Here is a 24,543-nt window from a genome sequence, read left to right as displayed (position 1 = left end):
CACCTCTGTATGCAATTAGCTCATCTGAATTTCCTGCCATAGCCGACGAACGATAATGAATAAAGAAAATCTCCCGCATGATGTCATAATTTTTATTCAATCAAATACTTCTATCATAAATGTGTATGCATGTGTACGCAGACACTTCCACTGAGTAATCGAGCACAGGGGGGAGAGAAAAAAAACTGAAATCAATTGCATCCACATGGGAATGATAGTTGGATGGTCTTTATAACAACAGGGTGGTGGTAGGCGGTTGGTGATGGCGTTTGTTTTAAACCAACAGATGCATTCGTTCTTTACACTTGCCTAGTGGAACGAGCACAGTGAAGGTGATACATGAACGTTTCCATATTCTATATTCCTTATGATGATGCTGGTTACTGGAAACTGCTTTTCTAGGATGCTGCATTTCATTCCACCACAAACACTAACATTTTCCTCGTGTTGTCCATCATATGATTGTTGCGGTTTGTTAAGTTTTCTAAAAAAATCACACTCTATAGATTGGCAGTAGGAATGCACAACCCATACTGGAAGAGTTACAAAACGAAAAGACCCAAATGACAATATTTACTCTATCTATATTTCTAGAGCTACCAGCCTGTTGAATGCTGTTCTATTCCAGCAATCATCAATGTTACTTGGGCTTAATATTAATTTTGAATTCCTGTCTTCAACGCTCAAAGTTGAGAAGCTCACAAGTCGCCTCAACATAACTCAAATAAATGAAATATACACACAAAACAAATCACTTTTTACGCTCATCGAGTGAGTGTGCAAGCGATATGACCGGATGCAAGCAGATTTTTCTTTGTCCTAAGCAGTTCTTTGTCCGATGTCTGATTTGGAAGATTATGATTATGTAGAATGTGCGGAAAGATTGATTATCGTGAAGAGAAAAATAGTCTCTACTGTCACCTAACGTCACATATGTGTTGCCACTAAAGCCAAAAAAGTTCGTACTGTTGGTTTATACGATGCACAATCTTAAAGATCATCGATGTTTTCCGTAAAACTACGGCTCCGTTTGATATACATTTCTATCAAAAAGGGTTTGAACTCACCGACCCATAAATCACAGCCAGTGAAACAATATTTATTTGGATTTCCCACTCTTTTTGCAACGAAACAACAGGAATCAGGTGTAATGATTCCTTCCTTTTGGCGTAACGACCTACTAGCTCAAGGCTACCATAGCTGGCTTACTAGACTTAATTTTACCACACGATGCCAGAGAGTCAGTCCTTGCTACAGGGGACCTTTTTTTGGATTTGAAACTGGTTCTGACGTGTGATAACACTGGGCAAACCACTGAGAGCTGCAGTTATTATTATTATTATTATCATTATTATTATTATTATTATTATTATTTCAACCTACGTGATTTCATTAAAAAATATGCTCCTTTCTCGTTTCTGTTCACACTCACGTTCACACGTCCCAAAACGGTGCGTTGGTGATTGAACCGATCGACTGCACGATCGGTCCACTTTTGACGGAAATATTGACAAATCTTCAAGAATGCACATCATGTAAACCAGCAGTTAAGTGTACTGCACCATGCACTCGTATCCCATGCATCTGTATAACGCAACAATCCGCAGATCGACACACCAGGAACACCATTCGGTGAGGTAAGAAGTTGGAAGAAAAGAAACAAACATTTCCTGTCATACAGCTGATCGTCATCGCAAGACCTTCTTTTCTAGTACGATCATTCCAATCGCGTGAGATCAATGCGAAAGTCCTGCAGAGTAGTCAGCAGCTTTACATGGGGCTTCCTGTTTAATTGCGTGCTTTCGTCTTTCGTATTTCCTCCAGGCAGGACGGACTACGTCAGTTGAACTTCTTCTGCGTGTGTAAACGGTAAAAAATGCCGATGGTTTTGCTCCCGTAATTCTTTTGCTGCTATGTGTGCACTCTATATAGTAACTGCAGTTTTCGGGACAGGGAGGTTACTGTTGGTTATACGTAATGAAATGAAAACGGTACGGCACCGAACGAACATGTCGAAAAAGGGCCGCGAAAATTTTGGTTTTTTTCTTCGTTCCAGCTAAACCGTCGGCTACAGGTTTCGCATATTAGTGTGCTGGTGTATTTAAGGGATGTTTAATATACGCGTAACATAATATTTATAATAATAATATTTATGTATAAGATACTACTACACCTGCTCTTCTTCGTAACTTCGCCTCTCTTAGCATCCATATTATCTATTTTCTATAATTCCCTTAAAAATGTTGCTACCTGGTTCTGTTTGTTTAATTATGTAGCGTTCAATTGCTAGTAACGAAAGTTTGTTGCCTGCCCTACTGCTGCATCGAATTTGCTTTTGATCAGTGCGGTGGTGCCACACTTCCACACACCATTTGCGTTTGCACCGTTGTCTTTGCTTCCATCGCTTTCTGTGCTGCTCCGAAATTCTATTGCTGATTGTGATGATACTAGAGGTTCCCATTCCGGTCGTTTGTCTTGCTTCGTTTGAATATGTGAGACAGTTATTTTAATATTCACATTTCATTCGTTCCAATTCCGCTTCTAGTTTGTTAACCAGGGCACACACGGCACATTGATGTTTTAGATTTTCCTTAATTTCCTGCAAAATTAAACTAACATTAGAATGCATGTAAACCCATCGTCAAAATTAGTATTGTGCTTAATGAATCGTTTGAAAAGTGTCGTTCATATGAAGCTTTAGTGAGGAGTCATTCAAATCGGGAATCGACTCGTGTATAAAAAGTTTTGTTATGTCTATTTTTACCAAATGTTAAAAATAATTATTATAAAATTTCGTTATTAAGATTACAATCCTGATTATTTTTTTTCATTTCGTCCGACACCGATGTTTTTAAGCACATTACCAATCTTGCAATCGTCAATGTTGTCATCCTCGATAAATTGCGTTATCCTCAGTGCCAGAAACGAAAAGTTACTACCTGAGTACAACTTATTCTGACTTTTGTCATTTTCGAACTTAGCAAAGAATAAAATGATTCAACATTATACAGTCCGCAACATAATTATAAGGCTACTAGTTTTACGCCAAGCAAAATAAAATGAATAGGTAGATAAAAAGAATGTTCTACAATATAATCCTGTTTTTATATTTTACACATTTTACCACGGATTGTCAGCTAAGCGGTGTCGTGATGGAACAAAACACTTCTTCTGTTGGCCTATTCTGGCCATTTCTGATCAATCGTTCGTTTCAAATAATCTTATTATTGATAGTAGTATTCTAAAAGAGTATGTCCGGGATAAGACAAATTGCAGTGAGGAAGTGCCTTGAAAAAATTGTAAAAAACTAAACGACGACGTTAAAAATACGGCGTATGCCGCCATCATTAATTAAACAAATAGGATAGCAGTGTTCTGCATTTAGTGGTCAACCATAGAGAAGCAACTCATAATAAAGATCTCCTTCTAAACTCGCCAAATAAACAATAGACGTCGTTAATCCTAATGCCGTCCTGATCGTTAGTAGAGGTTTAGCCACCCTTTAATCACGATTGTTTTTCCACAACATTGTAATGTAATATTGTAATATTTTTCACCATCACCTTCCGTGAAAAATTAGTCTTATTGACCCCTTTTAGCTTGTACTTCATATTTAAAAACTCGATCCATGGTCAAGCTAATGATAAATGTTCAACTTTGGTTAAATGGATTAAAACAGTTTTATGGTCGAATTTAACTTAGAAGATGCTAGGACTACTGACATGTCGGTCTCGACATCGACATTTAAGACGAACATTTCTTTTCCCCCAACATAATACGATTTCATACAATTTGTGGGCATTAATCTCCGATACAAAAAGGTTCTATTATCCCTTTACTTTAAGCATTATTGAACGAAATTTTGAATGATGATATATAACAAAAACAACGTTTGTTCGTAGGTGGCCCTTCAGTTACATGGAGCAATTTGTATCCTAACATAGACAAATGTAACAGTATGCGTAGAACATTATTTTTATGTAACTCGTCATCTTTGTCGAATGTTCTTAAAACACGCCATGCCTTGTAGTTATGTTGCAGACTGTACTAGCACATTACACATTTCTCTATGGCCGATTGCATATTTCAGCGCTGTGTGCAAAACATAACCGCTCCCTTGCGGGGTAACAATACGCCAACTAGATTATTTTTAAAAACGGAAAAGCAGCAAGGATGACATTTTAATATACACACAGAATTACGTATACATGCGTACTCACCATCTATTGTTCTAATTTGTAAAGCTGATCGTTTGATGCGGGGATATTGGGATATTATTCCTACACAAACTGCATTAAGAATTTCGGTCTCCACCACTTGTACGTTACATGCTTCTGCTACCATCGCATACCCACTATAAAAACGTTCACACACTGTTACAACTGGGCAACTGCAGCTGTGCACAAGGCGCTGCGGAGCAATTTTCTTCTGCGCAAACACCACCGACGTTAGCAATCATTCCGCACCACGCTGCTTTAACAAACACCAACCATTCGATTGTTCCTGACTGACGAATAACTGAATTTCTGGCGTGATAACGAAGAAAGTGATTGCCGGTAAGAGATGCACCGGTCGGCCCAGTTGTCTGGTGCGAGTGTGTGGGTTGCTTTGTTGTTGTTGTTGTTGTTGTTGTTGAGTTGCATTGTGCTATTTTCTACCGGAAACAGTATTCCAATAATGCTATGACCAACACTCCGTATGTTACCCACCATGATGCTCTTCTTGCATTCCAGTCAAACACTGTTGGCAGTACGCACTTTACTACCACACAACGTATTTTGAGCATCTCATTTCATCCACACTTTCGATTCTTGTTTGCATTTGCTTTTATACTATCACTCGGCTGATGTTTGCTTAGCAATTACGCACACTTCCTTTCTTTGTTTTCACTACTAAACCCACCGCTTGCACAACGCACGTCTAGCTGCATCCTGCACTGCACCATTTCCCACACCGCGTGTCAAGCGTTGCCATGACAACACACACGCAAGCACACATCACATCCGCAATCACACCATCTGCACTGACCGTCCATTAATTTTTTACACTCAATATAAATCATGTCAGCTAGCCGACAGTTAGCAACTAATATCCACACACGCACACGCACGAGAAAAAGCTCTTGCACTCCTCACATAACGCACCTCGTTCTCAACTCATACGCGCTGCCCACTTCATGATACTGATCGGGTGTTTACTGAGGTGCATCTTGCTTGCCACAGCCCGTCATGCTGGTCGGGGCTCAGTGATTCAGCCACGAATGACGCAGACAGTCGGCGGCTGTGGCACGCGTTCGCGGATCATAATCCAGCATCGGTTTGAGGAAATCACTAAACTCGAACGCATCTTCCTCCGGCCACTCGTACTTCTCGATCAGCACATCCACCAGCCCCCAAGGCTTCAGGCCGGAGATGTTTTTCAGCAAACCCTTCGAGTTGAAGGCATGGCTCGAGTTCTTACCCGACAGGGCGATACGTTTGGGGATTGGTCCTAACAGCTCGATAATGTGCGCGATGTGGTCATCGTCCCGGCAGTAATCTTTCCCGGAGAACGGTTCGAACAGATAGTCACCGGTTGCGAGCTCGAACGCCATGCAGGCGGTACTCCAGATATCTGCCGACGTGTCGAACCCGGCACCGATGATGACTTCCAGCGAACGGTACTGGCGCGTCTGGATGTCGTCGGTGAAATGCTTATCGACCCAGCACGCATTGCCGAGATCCGCAATCTTCACATCAATGTCACACACTTCAAACGCCGGATCTTTGCTTTCCTGCACCGACGAGAGTATTTTGCGCACCGATTCACTGATGTCGAGCTTGGACGCTGACGTACCCGAATGCACCGAGGAGGAGGAAGGCTTGTCCGGCGATTTCGGATCGTGCTCCCTGTCACCGTCTATTTCTTTCTCCGTGTCGGGGCCGCCGCTTCTGGCGGGTGATTTCCGGTCGCTGGAGATATCGTCATTATTGTTCGAAGACGTTGCCTCGCTACTCGATGGACTGGAAAGCGTTGACGCACACGGCGTCAGGGTTGGCCGATCTTCTTCCCCGGACGATGGTGTACCGGCGTCACCGGCACTCTCCTTACTACCACCACCGGCTGTTCCGTTCACTAACAGCCGTCTCGTTTCGGTCGCCTCTTTCCTTTCCAGCGGAGAGTTGAGGGTTGTGCCGGCGGTCGTCGTTGTGGTGCTAGTGGCAGTTGTAGAGGTATTGCAAAGTGTCGTTACGTTGCGACCACCCTTCATTCCCGCGCTACCACCAACATCGTCCACATTTCCACCAACGGTCGTTGCGGCCTTACCCGACTCGGTCCCATCGGTTCCGTTTTCCAGCAGCCCCAACGTGGAGGACGACATTCCGACCGTATTGCCGAACTCCAGCTGCTGAATGTGCTCCATTTGCAGCCGAATTAGCTCCGACTGCATTTTCGCCTTGCGCTTCATCTTCTTTTTCTTCGCTTTGCTCATGTTCTGGCTCATCGGTTGCTCCTGGAACTGTGGTGGCGCGGCAGAGATGAGCGAAATTGGTAGCTTGCAACCCATTGCGTGCATCTCCGTAGCCTCGCAGGCCAATTTACGCACGTAACTTTCGTTTACACACACCAACACATTCTCCGGCTTGATGTCCGTGTGGATGATCTTGCATTTCGTGTGCAGATAGTCCAACCCCTCGAGCACCTGCCGGATGATGGACTTCACGTTCGCCAGCGGGATGCCGCGATAGTTTGACTTCATGATGAGCTTCAGTAGATTATGCCCGAGCACCTCGAACACCATGCATATGTGCGTACCGTTCACGCCCGTTATCCGGAAGTCGTTCAGCAGCTGTACCACCTTGTTACGCTTTGTATCGGTCGGATCGGCGTCCAGGATCGTCTTGAGAATGTGTATTTCGTCCTTGGCCGTCTCGCTAAAGTGCTGTGCCGATTTGACGATCTTGAGCGCCACGTACCGTTTTTCCTCGAGGTCCCAACTGAGCCACACGGTCGAAAAGTGACCCCAGCCAAGCTTCCGGATCACATGGTACCGCTGCAGAAATAGGTCACCCAGCTTCACCGGATGATAACCGCCCCGGCAGTAATCTTCGCGGCACTCTTGTTCCTCCTCCTCGCTCGTGTACCCATCGGCATCCCGATCCTGCTCGATCGTCTCGTTCGATGAGCTGGTGGTCGCGTCCAGCGCTGCCACCGTATGCACTGCTGACTTTGAACCACGGCGTACCGTATCCACCGCCACAGCTGACACCGAATGCTGACTGTCGTTCATCGCAACACCAACACCAACACTACCACCGACCACCACCGCGCCACCACCCGACGTCGTGCCCAGGATCATATCGTCATGTTCGTCGTCGTCCTCGTGGAGTTCTGACCCGCCGCCCACGAAAGCACCACCGCCAATGGATGCCGCCGTTGCAGGCGACTGGTGATTCTGGCCGCTCCTGTAACTATTGCTGTTCTGCGCCGCTGCTTGCGCCGCCGCCGCCGCCGCCACTGCTGCCGTCGCCTGCTGTTTCGCCTTCTTTTTCGCCGTCTTATGACGTTTCTTCTTCGCCTGTATCGTCAGTACGTGTCGGTTCGTATCGGGTTTTATGTTCATTGCTTTTTTTGCTGTAACGCCCGCCTCTTCCGGAATCTTCTCACTTGCTACTCCAAAACACCGCGGCGCTGCACACGCACCCCTTTTGCGTTGCCTACACGGCTACCGTATTATTGCTCTCGCCCGTTCTAGCACAAGCGCGCACGTCAACTGCACGCCACAACCGTATCGTGAGGCGCTCTTCTCGCACAGCTGCTCCTGTCAGTCTTCCGTCTCTTTTGGTCGCGCACTATTGTTTTCGTCTTGCCGACGGATTTTTTTTTTTCTTCTGTTCTTTCTTTTCTTTGCCTATTACTTTCTTTCGCGCACTCGCACCGTTCCCGATTTTTCTGCAACTCCGTATGACAGCAGTACTCCGTTCTTCTGAACAACAATAATATTCTTCTCCACTGGGATTACTGCAACGAGCGCACACGAGCCCATGCACAAAGAACCCTCACTGTCCTCGCTTATGCAATTGCTAGTGTTGCTTTGGTTCGGCTTTACAGTTGTTGGCCTGTACTATTCACAGGTCGCCACACACACGGAAGAAATGTTCAAGCCCTTCCTCAATGTACAATACACTATCCTGCGATGGACAGTGGCGTTTTCGAAACGACCCGCGTACGTAATGATGAAGCGCACGGAACAAACGCGGTACGGAGCAGGGAGCAAACGTTCAATCACCGATAGAATGCTTGGTTTCAACGCCGGGACTTCGGGAGGCAACGAAAACAGACTAACTAAAAAAGAATGGAAAAGAAGGAAACGAATCAATCACTTTTTCTGGCTCATTGATTGCAGCCAGGCAGGACAATGTTCCCAAGCAAAAGAACTTAAAAGAAGACTACTACGATCGAACGGGGTGAAGTTTGCTCTGGGAAACTAAACAAGTGGCTATACACTGCCCAAGCAAAAAGGGAAGCTGTCACAGAATCAAAAAGTTGCCGAGCACCGCCGCCGTGCTTTCACTACGCCACCGTTGACCGTATCTGCTACTGCTTCCGCCCTAACCCGTGCAGAATACATCCGGAATGTTCTGCACGCTCGGAAAGTAGCGAAAAATTTTACGACCACACACCACACGCACGTTTTTCACGCCGCTGTTCTCGCTCGTTGCTGTTGCTTGTCGCAGCTGCTTCTTCGCACAATCCAAGATGATGCGCACCGCGAACAATGCGCATCTGTCAAGATGCTTTGCTAGTTTTCCCGTTTTTCTTACGCCGTGGTTCGATTTCTTTGAGAATCTGCAACTACTTACAACGTAAGGGAAGGAAAGCAGGTGCCTCCTTAACTCGCATCAAAATTTACCTTTTTTATCACAAGCACTCTATCGAGAAAATTTGCTTCATAATCGATCAAACCTGCCCAATCGATGTAATGAGGCAAACTCGAGTAAATGGAAGCTCGACGAAAAGAATATTTTGATGCCGTAAACATCGATTGCGCTAGCTCGATAAAATTCAGTGTCGCCGACAAATTGAATGCTCCGATTTCCTGTAGTGGACGCTTGTTATAGCAATACCAAATCATGAATTTAATCAATTATGCCTTTATGAGGAATAATAAAATATAATGGACAAATTTTTGAAATAATTCGTGCAATTCAATTCAGCAAACAATAATTCGTTTTGTTATGCTGTTGTCATCATTTGAAGGGCTCTGTAAATCATGAAGCACTCAACTATTCTAGATAAACCGACCGCACGACGTAAACAAACGTCCCTCCATCGACGCAAACTTTCGTCGATTATGTACAGGAATGCAATTCCTGCGCATCACCAGCCAAGTGCAGTTTCAAATTGGAGGGAAAATCAACTGACAGAACACCATCTTTGCGTGCAAAAGTGGGTGCTGACGCGTGCTGATATCAATTTTCTTCTGCCGAAAGTGGTCCAGTGAAAACAGTGATATCATTAAATAGATTGGAATTCCCCCATCTCCTACAGAATGTCGCAGCCAACGGTAGCGTCTTACTTTAACACCCGCAAACGTGCGGCGTATGATGCACTTGGCGGTGGTTTGGGAAGAAATAAGGTACTGGTACTGGAAAACTCAATAGCGCATAACATTGGCAACTTGACGAACAGTTCGCAGAACTCGGATCACGAAGAGCTACGCTTCGTACTTGCTAACGATAATAACTTTACTTTGAAGAACATCGACACCGCCGGAAAAGACAATGACGGCGACGCCAGCGCAAACCCCAATCCGGCAGAGATGGGACGCCGTATTACGAGGGCATCAAGGGCCATCAAAAGGATTGGTCCGGTCGAGCTGGATGAGAAAACCAAAACCCTTCTATCGTCGGCCCAACCGAAGCTGGTGTCTTTCATAAAGAAGGGCAATTTGTCGCCCCAAAAACGCGTCCACACGGCCAGCCCCTCAAAGCATCCCGTGATACCGGAGAAGAAGCAAGCGTCACCGAAAAAGGTCGACAAGGATGGTACTCCCAGTAGCACTTCTGCTGCGGTCGAGTTTTCTCCCAGAAACAGCTTAAATAACGTGGCCAAAGCACCCACAAAGGCCACCGTCACAAAAACGCTCCAGCTGGGAAAGGGCAAGGATTCCATGTCACTTGCTGATATTCGTAGCAAGCTGCTTCAACATCCCCGCCTGCCGGAGCTAAAAACGAAGCTTAACAGCATTCAAAGCGGCTTGGATAAAATAGACCGTCGGCGAATGGAGCGTCTGGAAGAGAAAAAGCCTGCTGTCTCGCCGATTGTGGCGGCGAAAAATCTACAGCAATTTTCAACCCTTGATTTGGAGGTGATGGTGAGGTAAATATGTCGCCTGTAATTAGCCCATAATGATTTGGCTGTACGCTTCCGTCAGACGTTGCTAATGAGTTTCTACGTATGTTTTTTACAGCCCAAAGAAAACTACTATCTCGCCTTCGAAGTTGCTGCGCACCCCGACGAAAGATGCATCCAACTCTTTGTCCCCATCGAAGAATGTGACACCCAAGCGTATATCGGCACTCATGAGCCCGATAAAGGATCCGTCGGTGGGTACACCCATTTCGGCTAGTCCGAAAAAGTTACCAGCATATCAGCGCTTCCACAACCTGGTTGAAGCGGGCACTCCCTCATTGCACTTGCCGTTCAAGTACCGATCACTGTTGGAGCTGTTCAAGTGCACCGACACGGTCTGCTCCATGTTTCACAATCGCAAGGAGCAGATCACTTTCAAAAAGCTCAAACCAGCCGTTCAGCGGATGGCACGGAAGAACTTTCACGAATCACACCTCGCTCAAATACAATCTCTCTTCCCGAAAGCATTTACCTTGAGTCAGGAAATGACAAAGAACTACGGATCGGCTACAAAATACGAAACGTATCAGCTAGTGATAAGACCCAATATAGAGGAAGCTGCGGTAGATCAAACGAAGAAGTCCCCGGAAGACGATTTCCTACGTACCATCCCGAAGCAGTCCGTGAATCCGCAGGTGTTGATGGAACGTTCGCAACATTTTCGCCATCTGCTGTTAGAGAAAACGAAGGACGCTCATGAAGCATTTTTGCAAACTTTGGATCCACCGTTGAACATTGAGCGCAACAAGATCGTCCGCTGGCATGTTGATTTTGATCTGGAAAGCTGTCCCGACATAGAGAAAGCGGAGCTACCGCAGCCACCAAATGTGGAGAAGTTTTCCTCCGCCAAGGACGTGCTTTCGACGGCAAGAAACCTTTTCAGCTGTGGTACCCCAATGGAGCGTGCGCTAGCCCGTTTGGAGCAGAAAAAGAAGCAAGATACAGCGGCAAAAGCATCATCTGGAGAAACGACGCATGCTATTATTGACAATAAAAACCTAGTTGCAGTCAAAGAAGAGAACACCAGCAGCAGCAACACCCCTACTGTTCCTACAGCAAACACTAAAGATCCTGCGGAGCATCTTCTTAAAAACGTCCCTAAAGCATTGTTAGAAAAGATACGCGCAAAGCAAGCGGCCAAAGCGCTGGATCAGATGACTAGACGTCCGTCACAGGAAAAGGAAGCGTTGAAGTACAGCCGTTTGCCAGAAATAGCTCGGCACTTGCGGAACGTGTTTGTGACTGAACGGAAGAACGTGCTACATCTCGAAACGCCAGTAGTGAAAATCGAAAACAGTTACCGTGGTAAACTAACACTGCAGGAACTGGAAGAGCATATCCGAATGATAGCCCAGTTGGTTCCGTTTTGGTTAACGCTACCGGAGGTTCGAAAGGTGAAATACGCTAAAATTGCTAAAGACTGCGATATGTCCAAAGTTCTGGGAGTGCTGGAGCGAAAGGCTAATGAAGTGGTACAGTAGTGGCACTTCACCCAAATGAATTGACCTCCCGCAGTTATACACTTTTACGGATACAAGTTTTGGTATGTTTGTTTAATATTTTGCAGTATTTTTTCTGCTTTGCAATTTTGTTTTACATATTTTTAGAATTATTTTTTCATCTATTTTCAATCCTATTCTTATACCTCCTTAAGCCCGCGGTTGCAATACCTTTTACTAGCAATCGGGGCTGTTGACAATTGATATTTTGCAAAAGTTAGATAATTTCTTAGCTATCGTAATGGTTTTATTCCTACATAAATCACTGCCGTTTTCGTTAAACCGTTAATATTGAATGTATTAAGACAATCTGTGTGTGCGAATGAAAAATAAACTTAAAATGTAAAACATGTTTTAGATACTATAACATTGAAAGAATCACGGCATTGAATTTACCACAGGAAACTTTTTCTTAATAAAACAATTTATGTCACTTGTCTGTCTTAGTATACTGCAGGAGTTCCGTATGCCGCTGACAGTCTAACGCCAATCCCGTATCCCGTACTTTCAAGTGGATACATCAATGCCATCACTCTATCTTAATTTAGGTCTACCACGGCTCTGACCTAAGAGGACTTGACGAGCTGAGGCGTCCGGTGTCATTCTTATGACATGACCAACCCAACGAAGTTTGACGAGTCTAATTCACTGTACGACAGTGATTTCCAATAACGAGAGTGAAATGACATAGCGACACCTCCATTGTCATTCCACACCCGCAGAATCAAAAATCCGTATGATTTTCTTCATAAGAGGGTACCGTCAGATTTGGACAAAGTCCATGAAAACTATTAAAACTTCTTTCCGGAAATCTTTTTATTACGTAATTTTATAATTCTATTGACAGCGGAATCAGTAGGACCCGATTCTTAATGTTTCGTAGCGTCCACCAACGCCCTAATCTATGTTCCTGTCCAACGGCCACAACCAAAAACCGACCGTCGCTAGTAAATTCGATCGCATTCACGAATCCTTCTACGGGAACTTGGAGCAATGGCTGGATGGTATGTCGTTTGTTTGTAAGCTTCCAAATGCGAACGGTGCCATCGCATGAACCGGACGCAACAATGTCCGAGTTGACCAATACGCCCACCGCGCTTATCCAATTCGGATGACCAGCGTCCTGCTGCCCATGGGCCAGCTTAACGCGATGTAGTGGTTTCTTTTTGCCGCTGCTCCACAGCGAGAACGAACCCTCCACCGAACCGGACACAAACAGATCGTTACTAACAAACTTTACGGCGGAAAAGTCTTCAGTGATTGAGTTGAACACAAGCTGCGACTCTTCTGCCACCTTCCAGATGCGTATTGTTTGATCCATTCCACCCGACGTAACGATACGTTCTAGCGAGAGCGCATCAATGCCCGATATCTGGCTTTGGTGTCCGTACAGCGTTTCGATGTACACCATCTCATCTAAACTCCACACCTTCACCGTTCGGTCAGCACTGCACGAGAACAGTTGATATGAGTTTTGCCGGAACACTACTCCCGTGACGGGTTTCGAGTGTCCTTTGAGGGTGTTTAGCTGTACCAAGCTAATACCATCAAGAACCTTAATCTCTTCCGTTCCGTCCGCCACCACCAGATACTTCATATCGTGTGACACAGCAATCGAGTGTATTACACTATTTTTTGCCTGAAAGTATGCTGTACGTTGTTTCGACTTTATATCCCAACGGACGACCCAACCGCTCTTGCAGCCAACGTACAGGAACGCATCGTCTTCGGACAGTGCACAACAGGTCGGCGAAAGACGTTGCTTTTTCCAGTGAAACGAAACCACATTGTCGAGATCGTATCCTGTGTACTTGCCGCCGAGTGTACGGTGAGATTTGCCCGTTGCACTGAGGAAAGACTCTTTGAGTGTACGGGCCATGCCACTGGCAAGTTCACTCTCGCCGGCGTAATCATCCCGGTCTTGTTCCTCTTCCTGCACCTGTCGCAAATACTGCTTGGCCAAACGGATGCGCTTGTCCTGTGTGGTTTCGAGCGTTGCCACTTCATCGTCAATTTCGGGATGTTTCTGTTGTTCTTTCTCTAGCTCTTCGTCACTATCAATATCTTCATCATCGTAGTCTCGCCGGGATGTTTTGCTCGGTATGATGGAGCCTTTCGGACCGCTCTTGGATCGCTAAAAAATGAGACTGCCCATTGGTACACACGTATTTTTTTTCAGGACGATAGCATTACACAATTACCTTACGGTTTAACTTTTCGTTTTTCTTGCGGCCAGCTTTAAACAACGACATTTTGTTGGTGATGATGAGTGTTTCTTAATTAAAAATCGAATAATTCTGTTGCTTTGCGAGAGAAACAACAAACCGCATGGTACGGCGAAGTGCGCACATTGACAGCTGATTTGTTTGGTTTTGGTCGATATTAGCCAGTGGTTAAGCGTCACTGGCTGTAAACATCAATGTCGGATCTTTTTTGTCGGATCAACGGAAGCATCTAGCTGTTTTGAAAATTACAAACGATTGTAATGAACTACAAAAAATTACAAAAGAAATGCATAATCGGTTTTACTCATTCATATACATGTTAAGCGCGTTTGGCTTCATAAAACCAATTACACAATACAATTGGAACACATTTTTCATTGTCGTAACACAAATATCTGAATTCAATTCATTTTACATATTTCCTCTCCGAAACAGTTCGTTACATTCCACGTGATCGATGGAACAATCGTGTAGTACAGTATGACAGCTAAAATACATGTTGAAGGCTAAAAGTTTTTTATTTGTAGTTCTTCGTAGTCCATTAGTATTCAGACACATGTGATCGCTTTTTTAAAGAATAGATTTATCCGTTGGCGGGATTACCCATGGTTTCCAATGGGTAGAAAATTCGGGTGAGACCTCAATTGAAACCATTGTTCCCATGAATATGTATAACAAAAACTTTTCAGTTCATTTCCGCTGTTTATTTTTATAAAACGATTTAATGTTTTGCTTTTGTGAACTATCTAAAAACATAAAAACGGACACATCCGCATTGTGCTACCTTTTACACACACATACACACACACATCCGCCACTTTTAACTATCCAAACATGGAATACTTACTTACACATCACATTTGCAAAACATGACGTACATTAACTATTATTTATTGGCATGACTAGGAACATTCCGCGGACGACACATGGCGCATTTAGCACGTTCACGTTTTTCACGTTAAGATTTCGCTATCTGGTGTAAACAACGGATCAACTTGTGCTTTTCTTCGTTTACGCAGCAACACCGCAATGACTCTACGAGATAGAAAACGAATTAAATTGGAACAATCACACTTAGACGCTCGTAATAGTGCATCGTAATACTTACCCGACCAGCACGACGTTGAGAGAAAATATTCCCGAAGACACAAAATTAAATACCTGCGGGGCCGTCGCAACGGTCGCATTGTAGATGTACGTAAATAATGGGGCCGACGCTAGGGAAACGGTGTTCGTCATAGCCATCGCTATCGAGTAGAATTTCGCTATTTCACTAGAAGGTATGATGGTCGAACAGATGGCCATCAGTGCCGCACCTTCGGTTGCTTTCAGCGGTGTAATGCCAGTGGCCAGATACAGTTCCCAGCCCTGTCGGGCGAGTCCCTTGATGAGGGCATCGAGCGAATAGTTGAGCACGGATAGAAGGGCCAACCATATGTCCGGTAGCTTCAGCAGCGTTTTAAGCACCGATATACCGATCACATTGCCCGCCACGATCGACAGTAGCTCCACCGCCTGCCAGATGGTAAACTCCTGTATCGTCCAGCCAAAGCGGCGTCGGGTGTAAAGGAAAAACACTGTCCCTCCACCAGCTCCCAGCACCGTGATCACACCGATCGAGATCGTTAACCACACGATGCCACGATCGTACGAGGATCGTTTCTTGAAGAACGTTCTGAGCAGCTCGCACAAATGGCTTAACCGAAAGATTTCCCGAACCTGCCGGTGCACCATGCTTGCGTCCGGCTTGATGCTATCCTCGAGACAGAAGTACAGGAAGGCACTGCTGGCGGCCACGGTACCGGCCGACAGGAAGAACATGGTGGGCACGTTAGTCCACTGCAGGATGAAGCTGCTCGACAATAGTCCGATGAAGGCACCGAGCATGGTACAGGCCTGCAGGATGCCTATCCGCACCGTGCGATTATCTTCCGTCGTCGTGTCGGTGAGGTAGCTGAATATGGCGGCCATCAGTACGGTGCTACCGCCCAATACGGCGGCCGGTATATGTGCCACCACGTAACACCAAGGATCCACCAGGAAGTGTTTGGATAGTAGCGACAGCAAGCCGATCATGAGGTACGTCGTGATAAATCCAACCGACGGTACGATCATTGCCGGCTTGCGGCCATATTTGTCCGACCATGGTCCCATGAACAATGCACAGAGCGCAGGCAGTACGGACATCAGGATCGTGTTCATCATTGAGATCTTGGCCGCGTACGGTTGCACGATCGTTTCCAGTTGGGCGACATCGGTGGAGTTGCTTTTGGTGCCCAGCTGGGCACAAAGCGCTCGATCATATCCCAGCGTAACGACGCACGATTGATAGATTATTTGGTCCGCCAACACCACGCCTAGTGGGAAAAGAATAAAGGTAACGACGAACGTAGGGGATACATTTTGCAAGTCATATTTCGTGCCATTTTAGTAGCACAGCGATAAAAGCAATCAACACAAACGGAATGCGCACTTGCCTACCTGACACACTGAGCCCGAAGCAGAGCAGTACCAGAATCGGTTCGAATGTGCAGAATCGATCTGATATGCTGGACACTCGCGTGCCGGATGATGATGCGGCTGCTGCTGGTTGCGCTGACGTTGAGCCTGCCATCGATGTTATGCTGGGAGCTGCCAACAGCGGAGTGTCTTCGTCGCTATCGCGACTGGGTCGGCGCATATCGCTTCTCATTGTCACACTAATCCCACCTGCCTTTGCCTTACCTCACCTTGCAAAATCCGCACCAAAACTACCGCGGTGCACTCTTTTGGATACCCACTCACACACACGCGCTCGTGCAGCCAAACGTTTGGGTTTGGAGACGCGTGGACACTCGTTTATCGCGCTAATACCTTAGTTATCTTTGCACAAGCGTGAAAGCTTCACCATGCAGGTGCTTCAAGACAGCCAGACAGACAGGGTGGTTGAATTATGACTCACACTACTGCACAGCAGCGTACTGTGAACACCACTGGCAACGCATAGGGCTGCAGGTACGCCCTTTTCACATCAAACACTGCTCCCACTGTGTACGCTCGGTACCGTGCCCGGAGTGTGGTGGTTCTAGTACGAAATAGAAAGCATCCCATTGATCAGCATCTCAGTTCAAATCGACGACGGACGGCGACACACTGAGCATTGCAGGATGCTGCTGCCGACGGTGCCTACATACCTTGTGCAGTCGTTATCGATATCGGAAACTATTTCCCGTACCAAGCGAACCGTACACTGTTTGTGTAAACTTATGTGGCCAAGCACGTCGTCGCACGCCACACAATGTTGCCGGAAAAGTACAGAACCACCGCGATGCTGATGAGATAATGCGTGATTGCGCAGCGGGCTAGTGGCGCGAGTTTTTCTTGTTGATGTGCGCGCCTGTACGTCCAGCGCGATCGTGTGCTGAACCGTGTCTAAGGTAACCGGGTCATAATTGTACTATCATACTCGAAATGCTCCAAAACAAAGCAAAAAAAAACGGTGCTCTCGTACGATATCGATGACGGGTTGTCAGATGTTTGTGCTACGATTTTAGTGCCTGCCACCAGCGCTGGTGAATCACTGCCGCGATACGAGCGTTGCGAGGTTTGCGACCAATCATACACAATTACCTGCCCCCACCAAGATGAGCTTTGGGGCGATAACGGTGCACAGGTATTGTACGTTGATTAGAACACCATCCATACTCCAGCGTGACCGAACTGCTGTAATAGCGATAGGCTGAACCGCTTCCCTATTGCTTGTTTACGAGCTAATGAAGGGGACTTGAGAAATCCGGCGTTAATTTAGTTTGTGTTCATTAGACCTTTGATGGGAAACACCGTCGCGCTGTATGGCATGCATCTTATCTGCTCCCTGTGGTCGCATTTCAAACATCTACAGGGTGCAATTTGTAATCCTTTGATAAACTAACCATCCCAACAGTCAAACAAAGGAATGGACCATTTATATGGTACGCCTACTGGGTACGACTTATAAAACAAAATGCATGAGTATTGTCCATTTGTATCGTTTTATGTTGGTTGATGATTTGTTGATTAACTCAGTGACATTACTCGTTTGCATGTTGTTCATCTACTTAAAAACTTTATCAGGAATCCTCTTCACTTGTGATTTAGGAAAGATGGAAAGGAACTCCCGACGAGTTTGTAACGGTGCTCCAGATGGACTGTTTCTCCATTTTCTAAACTAAAGGGAGCAACAAGTATCTCTTTACTTTTCCTCTGACATCTGGTTCTGGTATATCTTTAGGGCACTTAGCGTGCACTTTTGGGCGTACTACAAGGATGTCTCCAGAGAAATTGGTACGTGGAAACTTCGTAGCAGTTGCCTAGGTTCGAGAAGGTTCGAGCTGGCGGCGTAAAACCTCGGGTTGAAGATTAACGAGGCAAAAACCAAATTGATGGTGTCATCGTCGGCGGCCCTGCTAACAAATCTTAACCTACGCAGGGTTGACGTATAGATCCAATCGTCCAAAATCTTAAGTCAGGAGTTAGCACTGACAACATCATTGATGTTGAGATACGCGACAGGGACGTGGCTGCCAACCGGTCTTTCAACAGTCTGAAGAAACTTCTCTACTCAAACTGGAACTACTCGAGAACTCATATAGGTCCAGTAGTCACATACGCTGCTCACACATGGGATTTGTCTAAATCTAGCAAAACCCTTTTATGAAGAAGCGCCAGAAAAACCGGGAAGCGGTTTTAGCACCAAATAAGCAATTAAGTAAGCAAGTGGAGAAAAGTCCGGAAGTCCGCCGAGGTGAATACGGGTCAGGTCACGAGGAACGCGATGTGACTGGGCGCCTCCATTGCGTCGTGTCGAAAACACAAAACAGAGGCTCACGAGTTGCCATATCGATTTGAAAGTTTAGGGGTTGACTAACGCTTGGCATACGTTTAAGCCTATCTATCTCATCACCAGCTCCAAGCGACACAGCGTACCGTAATGCAAACGTGTGTCAGCAAAAATGAGGCTCATTACTTTTGGGTTATGTCCTGTATATCGTAGACTATTGAGGAAGTCGATATGGTATTTCCGATATATCTCGAGGTTCTGCCACAAAAAACCCTGATATCGTTGGACAACATCTGCAGAAGAGTCGTCGAGATCGGATCCTATAGTGTATTTCTTCCAGAAATCGCTTTGAGGTTTACATTCAACAACCTATTAGCAAATAATTAGACGAGTTCCCGCATCATTTACCATAGAACAGAGCCACCGAGTCATGCTTCTCATCGGCTTTTTATAAGGCAATAGCGTAATACACTCCAGGCGCTAACGATATGGGATTGCTGGAAACAGCTGGAGGTACTGTAGCAGAAACACATGAAGGGAGTGACCTTCGGTAGGCCACATTAAGGAGGGTCCGATTGGGGCAACACACCCGATGGCTGAATCCCTCACATATAATGCCATCAGGGAGGTTAATGATTTAAGATTAATGCTTTGCAAAAGAAGGAAATCTTATAAATAAAACTCTACGTAGTGTTGAGAAAAAAAGGTATGAAACGATCTTTGCACATGAGCCAAAGCACCCAATGAATCTTGGGATTGTTTTGTTCTCAGACGATATTAAAAGAAACAAACAAAAATCAATCGAATACAGTATGTGTGGTAAGAGTTTGATAACAGCACCTCTCGAACAGCACATGCAATGCAATTCTGATTTCTTTTCGACACCGGAATCAGTGGTACAGTGATCACCATGGAAGAAGGACGCTCCGATAGTGTGTACTCCAGTGGGGAAGAGGACCAATTCGCCAAACAGAGCCTGGCGAGGTTGCGAAATTCAGCCCGTTGGCGTGAGCAGGCTCAGTACATTAGCTTCGAGCCGGCACTGTTGATGCTCTGCTTTGCCATGAGTATATCAGGTGTGATTTCATGATGCGATCTTGTGGAACACCGTGGTGTGTAATTGTGTCCTGTATTCGGCAGAGATCGTGCTGGCGAATCATATCATCCTGCAGACTTGCATCGTGGAAGGATTCGATAATAGCGACTGCCAACTGCTTAACATGGATTCGAATTCGTCCCAGCGGGCGATAATCGAAACGAAGGTGCAACCCATAGCCGCCAATGTAACGATGGTGATAGTGATCATAAAATCGGTCCTGCCCGCACTGAGCGCCCTGTTGCTCGGTGCATGGTCCGATCGATATGGTCGGAAGCCTACGATGCTGATCGCGAGTGGTGGTGCGTTTTTTTAGCAACTGCTGTACCGATAGGCAGCCGTGATTGCAAGGACACGTTCAATATCGTTCCCTCTCGTTGTAGGTGTACTGTGTTCCTTTCTTCTTCTAACGATGCTAACGTTCCTATCGATGCGGGTCACCGTGACCCCGTGGTATTACACCGCGGCTTATCTTCCGTTCTCGCTGCTGGGCGGTATGACCGTGATTACAGCTGCCGCCTTCAGCTACCTTTCCGATGTTACGAACGAACAAACCCGCACGATGCGCATGGGCTTTATGGAGGCGTCCATGATGACCGGGGCTCTGCTGGGATTCCTTTCCAGCAGCTACATCCTGGAATGGTTGAACGTGCCGGCTACCTTTCTCATTGCTACCGTACTGATTGTGCTAGCAATTGTGTACGTTATCCTCTGCACTGAGGACAGCATCATATTAAGTAACGATAACTCCACGAAAGAGAAACTGCGTGACCTTTTGTCTTGCGAACGTGTACGGGAACTTTCGGGTACATTTTTCATGCGCCGATCGGGCTATGTGAGGGAAATTCTGTGGGCCATTGTGCTTTTGACCGGGCTCACGGAGCTTGCTGGTGGCAATGGGGGTGTGTTTTACATGTTTACACGACGGAAATTCGGATGGGATTTGAAGCAGTATAGCTACTTTCAGTTTACGGACATACTGATTATCATTTTGGGTAACGTTGTAGGAATTCCGATACTTAAGCAGGTTAGTGTTGGGATGCAAAGTTTTCCTTATAAGTGTTCTAATTTATGTGGCGTTCTTCTGCAGCTACTGCACTGTTCGGATACTACCGTAGCCATAGTATCGATCGCCAGTTACATTATCGATTCGATGATCATGGGTTTTGCAACCAGCGGATGGATGCTGTATCTCGCTGTATCGATCACCGTTTTGAAGGGAACCGATGGAGCTGCACTTATGACGATCTGTTCCACCATACTTCCTACTGGAGATATGGCCAAGTTCTTCAGTATGGCCCTTTCATTGACTGCGGTCGTCCCGCTGATATCGGCACCATTGTTTACGTTCGTGTACGACAGCACCATACAATCTGCTCCGGAAATATTCAACTTCGTTGCTGCCGGGTTCTTTGGCGTGGGACTGTTGCTGATGTTGTAAGTATGAAATGCATGTGGCAATCATCCAATAACCCTTTAACATTATTTTGTATCTTTAATTACATTGTTACAGTGTTATAACGAATCTCATTCGAAGATTTTATCAGCCAGAATTGTTATTGTAGATAGCGAAAACAGAATTCCAAATGAGATGCACATTGTAATTTTGAGAATATTTTTGGAACACTTTGTAAAAAATCAATACCAAATTAATTTCAAAATGTTTGTGTTGCAAAAAAGAAAATATATAAAACACATCACATAACGGCAAACAGATTTCGACTGTATGTTCACTTATTCCTACGGCCATCACTGTACGCCGATCAGCTGTGGCTTGTCAGATGGGATTACATTCCATTTAACGCATTTGTTTTGAATCCTTCGCCATAGCAGCGGGAGTGTTGTGATATTGTGCAAATGGTAATGATAAGAGACGGCTAAGCAACATTATTAGCATCAACGAGTATCAACGAAGGGTGATTTTACTATCATACACTGCGCTGTACGGTAAGGAGTGCTGCGTGCTGTTGGGCTTTATACTTTCATCCGAGCGTTGCAATAACGGAACCGAGAGACGTATTTGTCACCTTGCAGTTTCCAAGCAGTGCGGAAATTGTCGTAAAACTGTGTACTGTGGAGTGTGTGTTCGTGCATACACATGGTTTAGAACCTCTTTACAGTATTAACTGGTTATTGGAATAGTTCTTTGTGTTTGACCGATGAGTCAACAATAGGCACAAATGTATAATCTACTGTTGCTAAGAACCGGAACGAAAACATACATTAAAAGATTAGAACTGTGGAATTGTTTTTAACTCAAGGTAACACACAGAGCAAAGGTAGAACTTTATCCGTTGGATGAGAAGTGTTTTTTTAGTTAAATGTGATATTATCTGGCCTAAAATGGATGACAATGAAAGTAGAAGTGAAGAAATCTCGGTCGTAGATCCCGTGATGGAACGAACGCCTCCGGTAATGGAACGGAAGTATCGATATGTAATACTTGAACCAGCTGTGCTGCTGATATTCTTCGCCTGGAATGTTGCGTGTAAGTATGCGCAAAACGCTGCGTAATTATGTGATCTTACTGCTTAGTACTGTTGTCATTTTAGCTGCTGTCTTCGCAAACCAAATCGTGTACCAAACGTGTACCGCTGCCTTCGGTAAGAATGAATCGCTGTGCGATCAACTTGGTACGGAAAACGAAACGGAAGAGATCCAGGAGCTGGAAAAGACGGTCCAACCATACGCGGCTAACATCATGATGGCAAAATCGTTGGTGGAATCGATCGTGCCGGCATTGTGCAGCATGTTCATTGGCCCATGGTCGGATCGATTCGGGCGGAAACCGGTGCTACTTTCTTGTTATACGGGTGCATTTTTAACCTACGCTATTGTCGCGCTGATTAGCTACCTTTCCATGTACTACACGATCAACCCGTGGTACTATGTGTTGGCCTCGATCACGACGGCACTGTCCGGTGGAACCTGTGCGCTGATTACCGGGGTGTTTTGTTACATTGCCGATGTAACTCAGGAGAAAAATCGCGCTACAAAGTGAGTTACACGCGTGATGTGTTTTACAACGCGCTGTTCTTATGTCGGATTCACTCAATGTCATGTAATTGTTTGTTTTCCAATCTAGAATGGCTATCGTAGAAGCGGCTGTATTTAGCGGACTGTTGGCGGGTACCTTGAGCAGCAGCTATATTCTCCGCTGGACAAATGGTGCCACCGTGTTTACAATTGCAGCAGCGTCAGTGCTTCTAGGATTGCTGTACATTATATTTTACATCGAGGAAAGCATAAAACCGAATGAACTGAGTGAAACGAACAGCAAATTACGGGAACTGTTCCGGCTGGATTTAGTTTCCGAGCTTATGCAGACGTGCTTTAAGCGACGACCGAATTACGATCGCTTGATCATTTGGCTGGTAATTTTGGCACTCGGAGCTAACATCTTCGCTATGGGTACGTAGACCTTGGATTACATTGAAATTATACTTTTTCTATTTACCCCTCTACTCTATATTTCCTTTCAGATGGGTCGCAGACGGTGTTTCTGCTCTTCTTGCGAGAACGGTTCGATTGGACAGTGAAAGACTATTCGTTTTACGATGCAAGCAGCATTGTTTTCATGATTTTTGGCAACACGGTCGGTTTGTACGTTATACGGAAGCTTTTCAACTTATCCGTCACTATGCTTGCCGCCCTTGGGTTTTGCTTCTATGCGATCAACAGCTCATTTCACGGACTGGCGTCCGAACCGTGGCAAATGTACATGGGTGCAGCGATTTGCTTTATGAAAGGAATTGCGGGTCCTATGAGTAGGACCGTTATCACAAATACTGCACCTCCAAATGATATTGGAAAGATTTTCTCGCTGACAACATCGATCGAATCGATAACTCCGCTGTTCTCAGCACCCCTGTACACCTTCGTGTACAAGGGTACTTTGTCGTGGTATCCGGGCGCATTTAATTTAATCACTGCCGCCGTCTACTTTACCTGTTCGTGCCTAATGATGTAAGTAGATCATTTTCCAGTTCACCCATTTTCTGCTATAATTTATTGTTGTAAATTGTCTCGTTCCAGATTTGCAAGAATTTTCCAAAGTATGTATCAAACCACTACATACACATCAATTAATTAACTAGACATTATAGATATTGTACAACACAGCTCTATCAGTTCTAACAAACTCACGGGATATGGTACCACTTACACGCATCTGTTAAGATATTTGGAATGTGATAAATAAATTATTTTAATACAGAATGTTGCGTTACTAAATAGGGCAGTAAAACGATTGCTAAATGAAAGAACTTAAAATTGTGCAGGTGCCAGGAAAGGCAGAAATAGGATGAAAAAATGACTACAGATACTGAACGATAATAATAACAAAACACACTTTCTTCTAAATATATGTTCGCGTCCGTGGTATTTCTCGAGAAATAACGAAGAATTTAAGACTCCCGCAAACTTTTCTCCCCGCTTCGCACCAACATTGTACACAAACATCAACTGTTGATGTCAAGCTAAAAATAAATATGGCTTCCTGTGACTGACTTTGGCCTAACCTCTCGTTCG

General features: G+C 45.3%; 6 protein-coding genes across 11 annotated transcripts; 3 read left to right on the top strand and 3 right to left on the bottom strand.

Moving 5' to 3' along the window:
* Nucleotides 1–552: 552 nt before the first annotated feature.
* Nucleotides 553–8,940, bottom strand: LOC128300976 (SRSF protein kinase 3). 6 transcript variants are annotated; one of them, XM_053037252.1, is made up of 3 exons: nt 8,894–8,940; nt 4,221–8,325; nt 553–2,599 (listed from the first exon to the last, which is right to left on the bottom strand). In XM_053037252.1, exon 2 carries the CDS (start codon nt 7,601–7,603, stop codon nt 5,243–5,245), a length of 2,361 nt encoding a protein of 786 aa, XP_052893212.1. In that variant the 5' UTR covers nt 7,604–8,325; nt 8,894–8,940; the 3' UTR covers nt 553–2,599; nt 4,221–5,242. The 6 variants fall into 6 exon arrangements, with proteins under 6 accessions (XP_052893212.1, XP_052893211.1, XP_052893215.1 ...); XM_053037251.1 differs by lacking the exon at nt 8,894–8,940 and adding an exon at nt 8,844–8,882; XM_053037255.1 differs by lacking the exon at nt 8,894–8,940 and adding an exon at nt 8,673–8,755 and having other exon boundaries at nt 553–2,612.
* Nucleotides 8,941–9,532: 592 nt separating this feature from the next.
* LOC128304113 (DNA replication factor Cdt1) lies at nt 9,533–12,174 on the top strand. The gene is made up of 2 exons (XM_053041248.1): nt 9,533–10,362; nt 10,454–12,174. The coding sequence occupies exons 1-2, from the start codon at nt 9,533–9,535 to the stop codon at nt 11,874–11,876; spliced, it is 2,253 nt and encodes a 750-aa protein (XP_052897208.1). The 3' UTR covers nt 11,877–12,174.
* A 530-nt stretch (nt 12,175–12,704) lies between these two features.
* Nucleotides 12,705–14,236, bottom strand: LOC128303722 (U3 small nucleolar RNA-interacting protein 2). Its single transcript, XM_053040774.1, has 2 exons — nt 14,096–14,236; nt 12,705–14,028 (listed from the first exon to the last, which is right to left on the bottom strand). Exons 1-2 carry the CDS (start codon nt 14,144–14,146, stop codon nt 12,724–12,726), a joined length of 1,356 nt encoding a protein of 451 aa, XP_052896734.1. The 5' UTR covers nt 14,147–14,236; the 3' UTR covers nt 12,705–12,723.
* Nucleotides 14,237–14,864: 628 nt separating this feature from the next.
* Nucleotides 14,865–16,811, bottom strand: LOC128304107 (proton-coupled folate transporter-like). The gene is made up of 3 exons (XM_053041241.1): nt 16,601–16,811; nt 15,228–16,476; nt 14,865–15,154 (listed from the first exon to the last, which is right to left on the bottom strand). Exons 1-3 carry the CDS (start codon nt 16,809–16,811, stop codon nt 15,073–15,075), a joined length of 1,542 nt encoding a protein of 513 aa, XP_052897201.1. The 3' UTR covers nt 14,865–15,072.
* Nucleotides 16,812–19,827: 3,016 nt separating this feature from the next.
* Nucleotides 19,828–21,638, top strand: LOC128302799 (proton-coupled folate transporter-like). Its single transcript, XM_053039652.1, has 5 exons — nt 19,828–19,993; nt 20,058–20,315; nt 20,397–21,040; nt 21,104–21,450; nt 21,527–21,638. Exons 1-5 carry the CDS (start codon nt 19,828–19,830, stop codon nt 21,576–21,578), a joined length of 1,467 nt encoding a protein of 488 aa, XP_052895612.1. The 3' UTR covers nt 21,579–21,638.
* A 228-nt stretch (nt 21,639–21,866) lies between these two features.
* On the top strand, nt 21,867–24,212 carry LOC128303607 (proton-coupled folate transporter-like). Its single transcript, XM_053040607.1, has 5 exons — nt 21,867–22,501; nt 22,566–23,010; nt 23,099–23,424; nt 23,496–23,979; nt 24,049–24,212. The coding sequence occupies exons 1-5, from the start codon at nt 22,312–22,314 to the stop codon at nt 24,104–24,106; spliced, it is 1,503 nt and encodes a 500-aa protein (XP_052896567.1). The 5' UTR covers nt 21,867–22,311; the 3' UTR covers nt 24,107–24,212.
* Nucleotides 24,213–24,543: the final 331 nt, after the last annotated feature.

This window comes from Anopheles moucheti, chromosome 3 (genome assembly GCF_943734755.1).
Source record: "Anopheles moucheti chromosome 3, idAnoMoucSN_F20_07, whole genome shotgun sequence".
Classification (NCBI taxonomy): domain Eukaryota; kingdom Metazoa; phylum Arthropoda; class Insecta; order Diptera; family Culicidae; genus Anopheles; species Anopheles moucheti.
Note: the sequence above shows the minus strand (reverse complement) of the source record. Positions and strands in the feature narration are given on the sequence as shown.

What these genes read in the sequence shown, in the direction of transcription:
- LOC128300976 (XM_053037252.1), bottom strand. Translation starts at nt 7,603, where the DNA reads ATGAACATAAAACCCGATACGAACCGACACGTACTGACGATACAGGCG.
- LOC128304113 (XM_053041248.1), top strand. Translation starts at nt 9,533, where the DNA reads ATGTCGCAGCCAACGGTAGCGTCTTACTTTAACACCCGCAAACGTGCG. An exon ending in GATTTGGAGGTGATGGTGAG is followed by an intron (nt 10,363 to 10,453) that starts GTAAATATGTCG and finishes TGTTTTTTACAG; the next exon opens with CCCAAAGAAAACTACTATCT.
- LOC128303722 (XM_053040774.1), bottom strand. Translation starts at nt 14,146, where the DNA reads ATGTCGTTGTTTAAAGCTGGCCGCAAGAAAAACGAAAAGTTAAACCGT. An exon ending in ACGAAAAGTTAAACCGTAAG is followed by an intron (nt 14,029 to 14,095) that starts GTAATTGTGTAA and finishes CTCATTTTTTAG; the next exon opens with CGATCCAAGAGCGGTCCGAA.
- LOC128304107 (XM_053041241.1), bottom strand. Translation starts at nt 16,811, where the DNA reads ATGAGAAGCGATATGCGCCGACCCAGTCGCGATAGCGACGAAGACACT. An exon ending in CTTCGGGCTCAGTGTGTCAG is followed by an intron (nt 16,477 to 16,600) that starts GTAGGCAAGTGC and finishes TTTTCCCACTAG; the next exon opens with GCGTGGTGTTGGCGGACCAA. An exon ending in CTCAACGTCGTGCTGGTCGG is followed by an intron (nt 15,155 to 15,227) that starts GTAAGTATTACG and finishes TCTATCTCGTAG; the next exon opens with AGTCATTGCGGTGTTGCTGC.
- LOC128302799 (XM_053039652.1), top strand. Translation starts at nt 19,828, where the DNA reads ATGGAAGAAGGACGCTCCGATAGTGTGTACTCCAGTGGGGAAGAGGAC. An exon ending in GAATTCCGATACTTAAGCAG is followed by an intron (nt 21,041 to 21,103) that starts GTTAGTGTTGGG and finishes GTTCTTCTGCAG; the next exon opens with CTACTGCACTGTTCGGATAC. An exon ending in GTGGGACTGTTGCTGATGTT is followed by an intron (nt 21,451 to 21,526) that starts GTAAGTATGAAA and finishes ACATTGTTACAG; the next exon opens with TGTTATAACGAATCTCATTC.
- LOC128303607 (XM_053040607.1), top strand. Translation starts at nt 22,312, where the DNA reads ATGAGAAGTGTTTTTTTAGTTAAATGTGATATTATCTGGCCTAAAATG. An exon ending in CTTCGCCTGGAATGTTGCGT is followed by an intron (nt 22,502 to 22,565) that starts GTAAGTATGCGC and finishes TTGTCATTTTAG; the next exon opens with CTGCTGTCTTCGCAAACCAA. An exon ending in AGCTAACATCTTCGCTATGG is followed by an intron (nt 23,425 to 23,495) that starts GTACGTAGACCT and finishes ATTTCCTTTCAG; the next exon opens with ATGGGTCGCAGACGGTGTTT.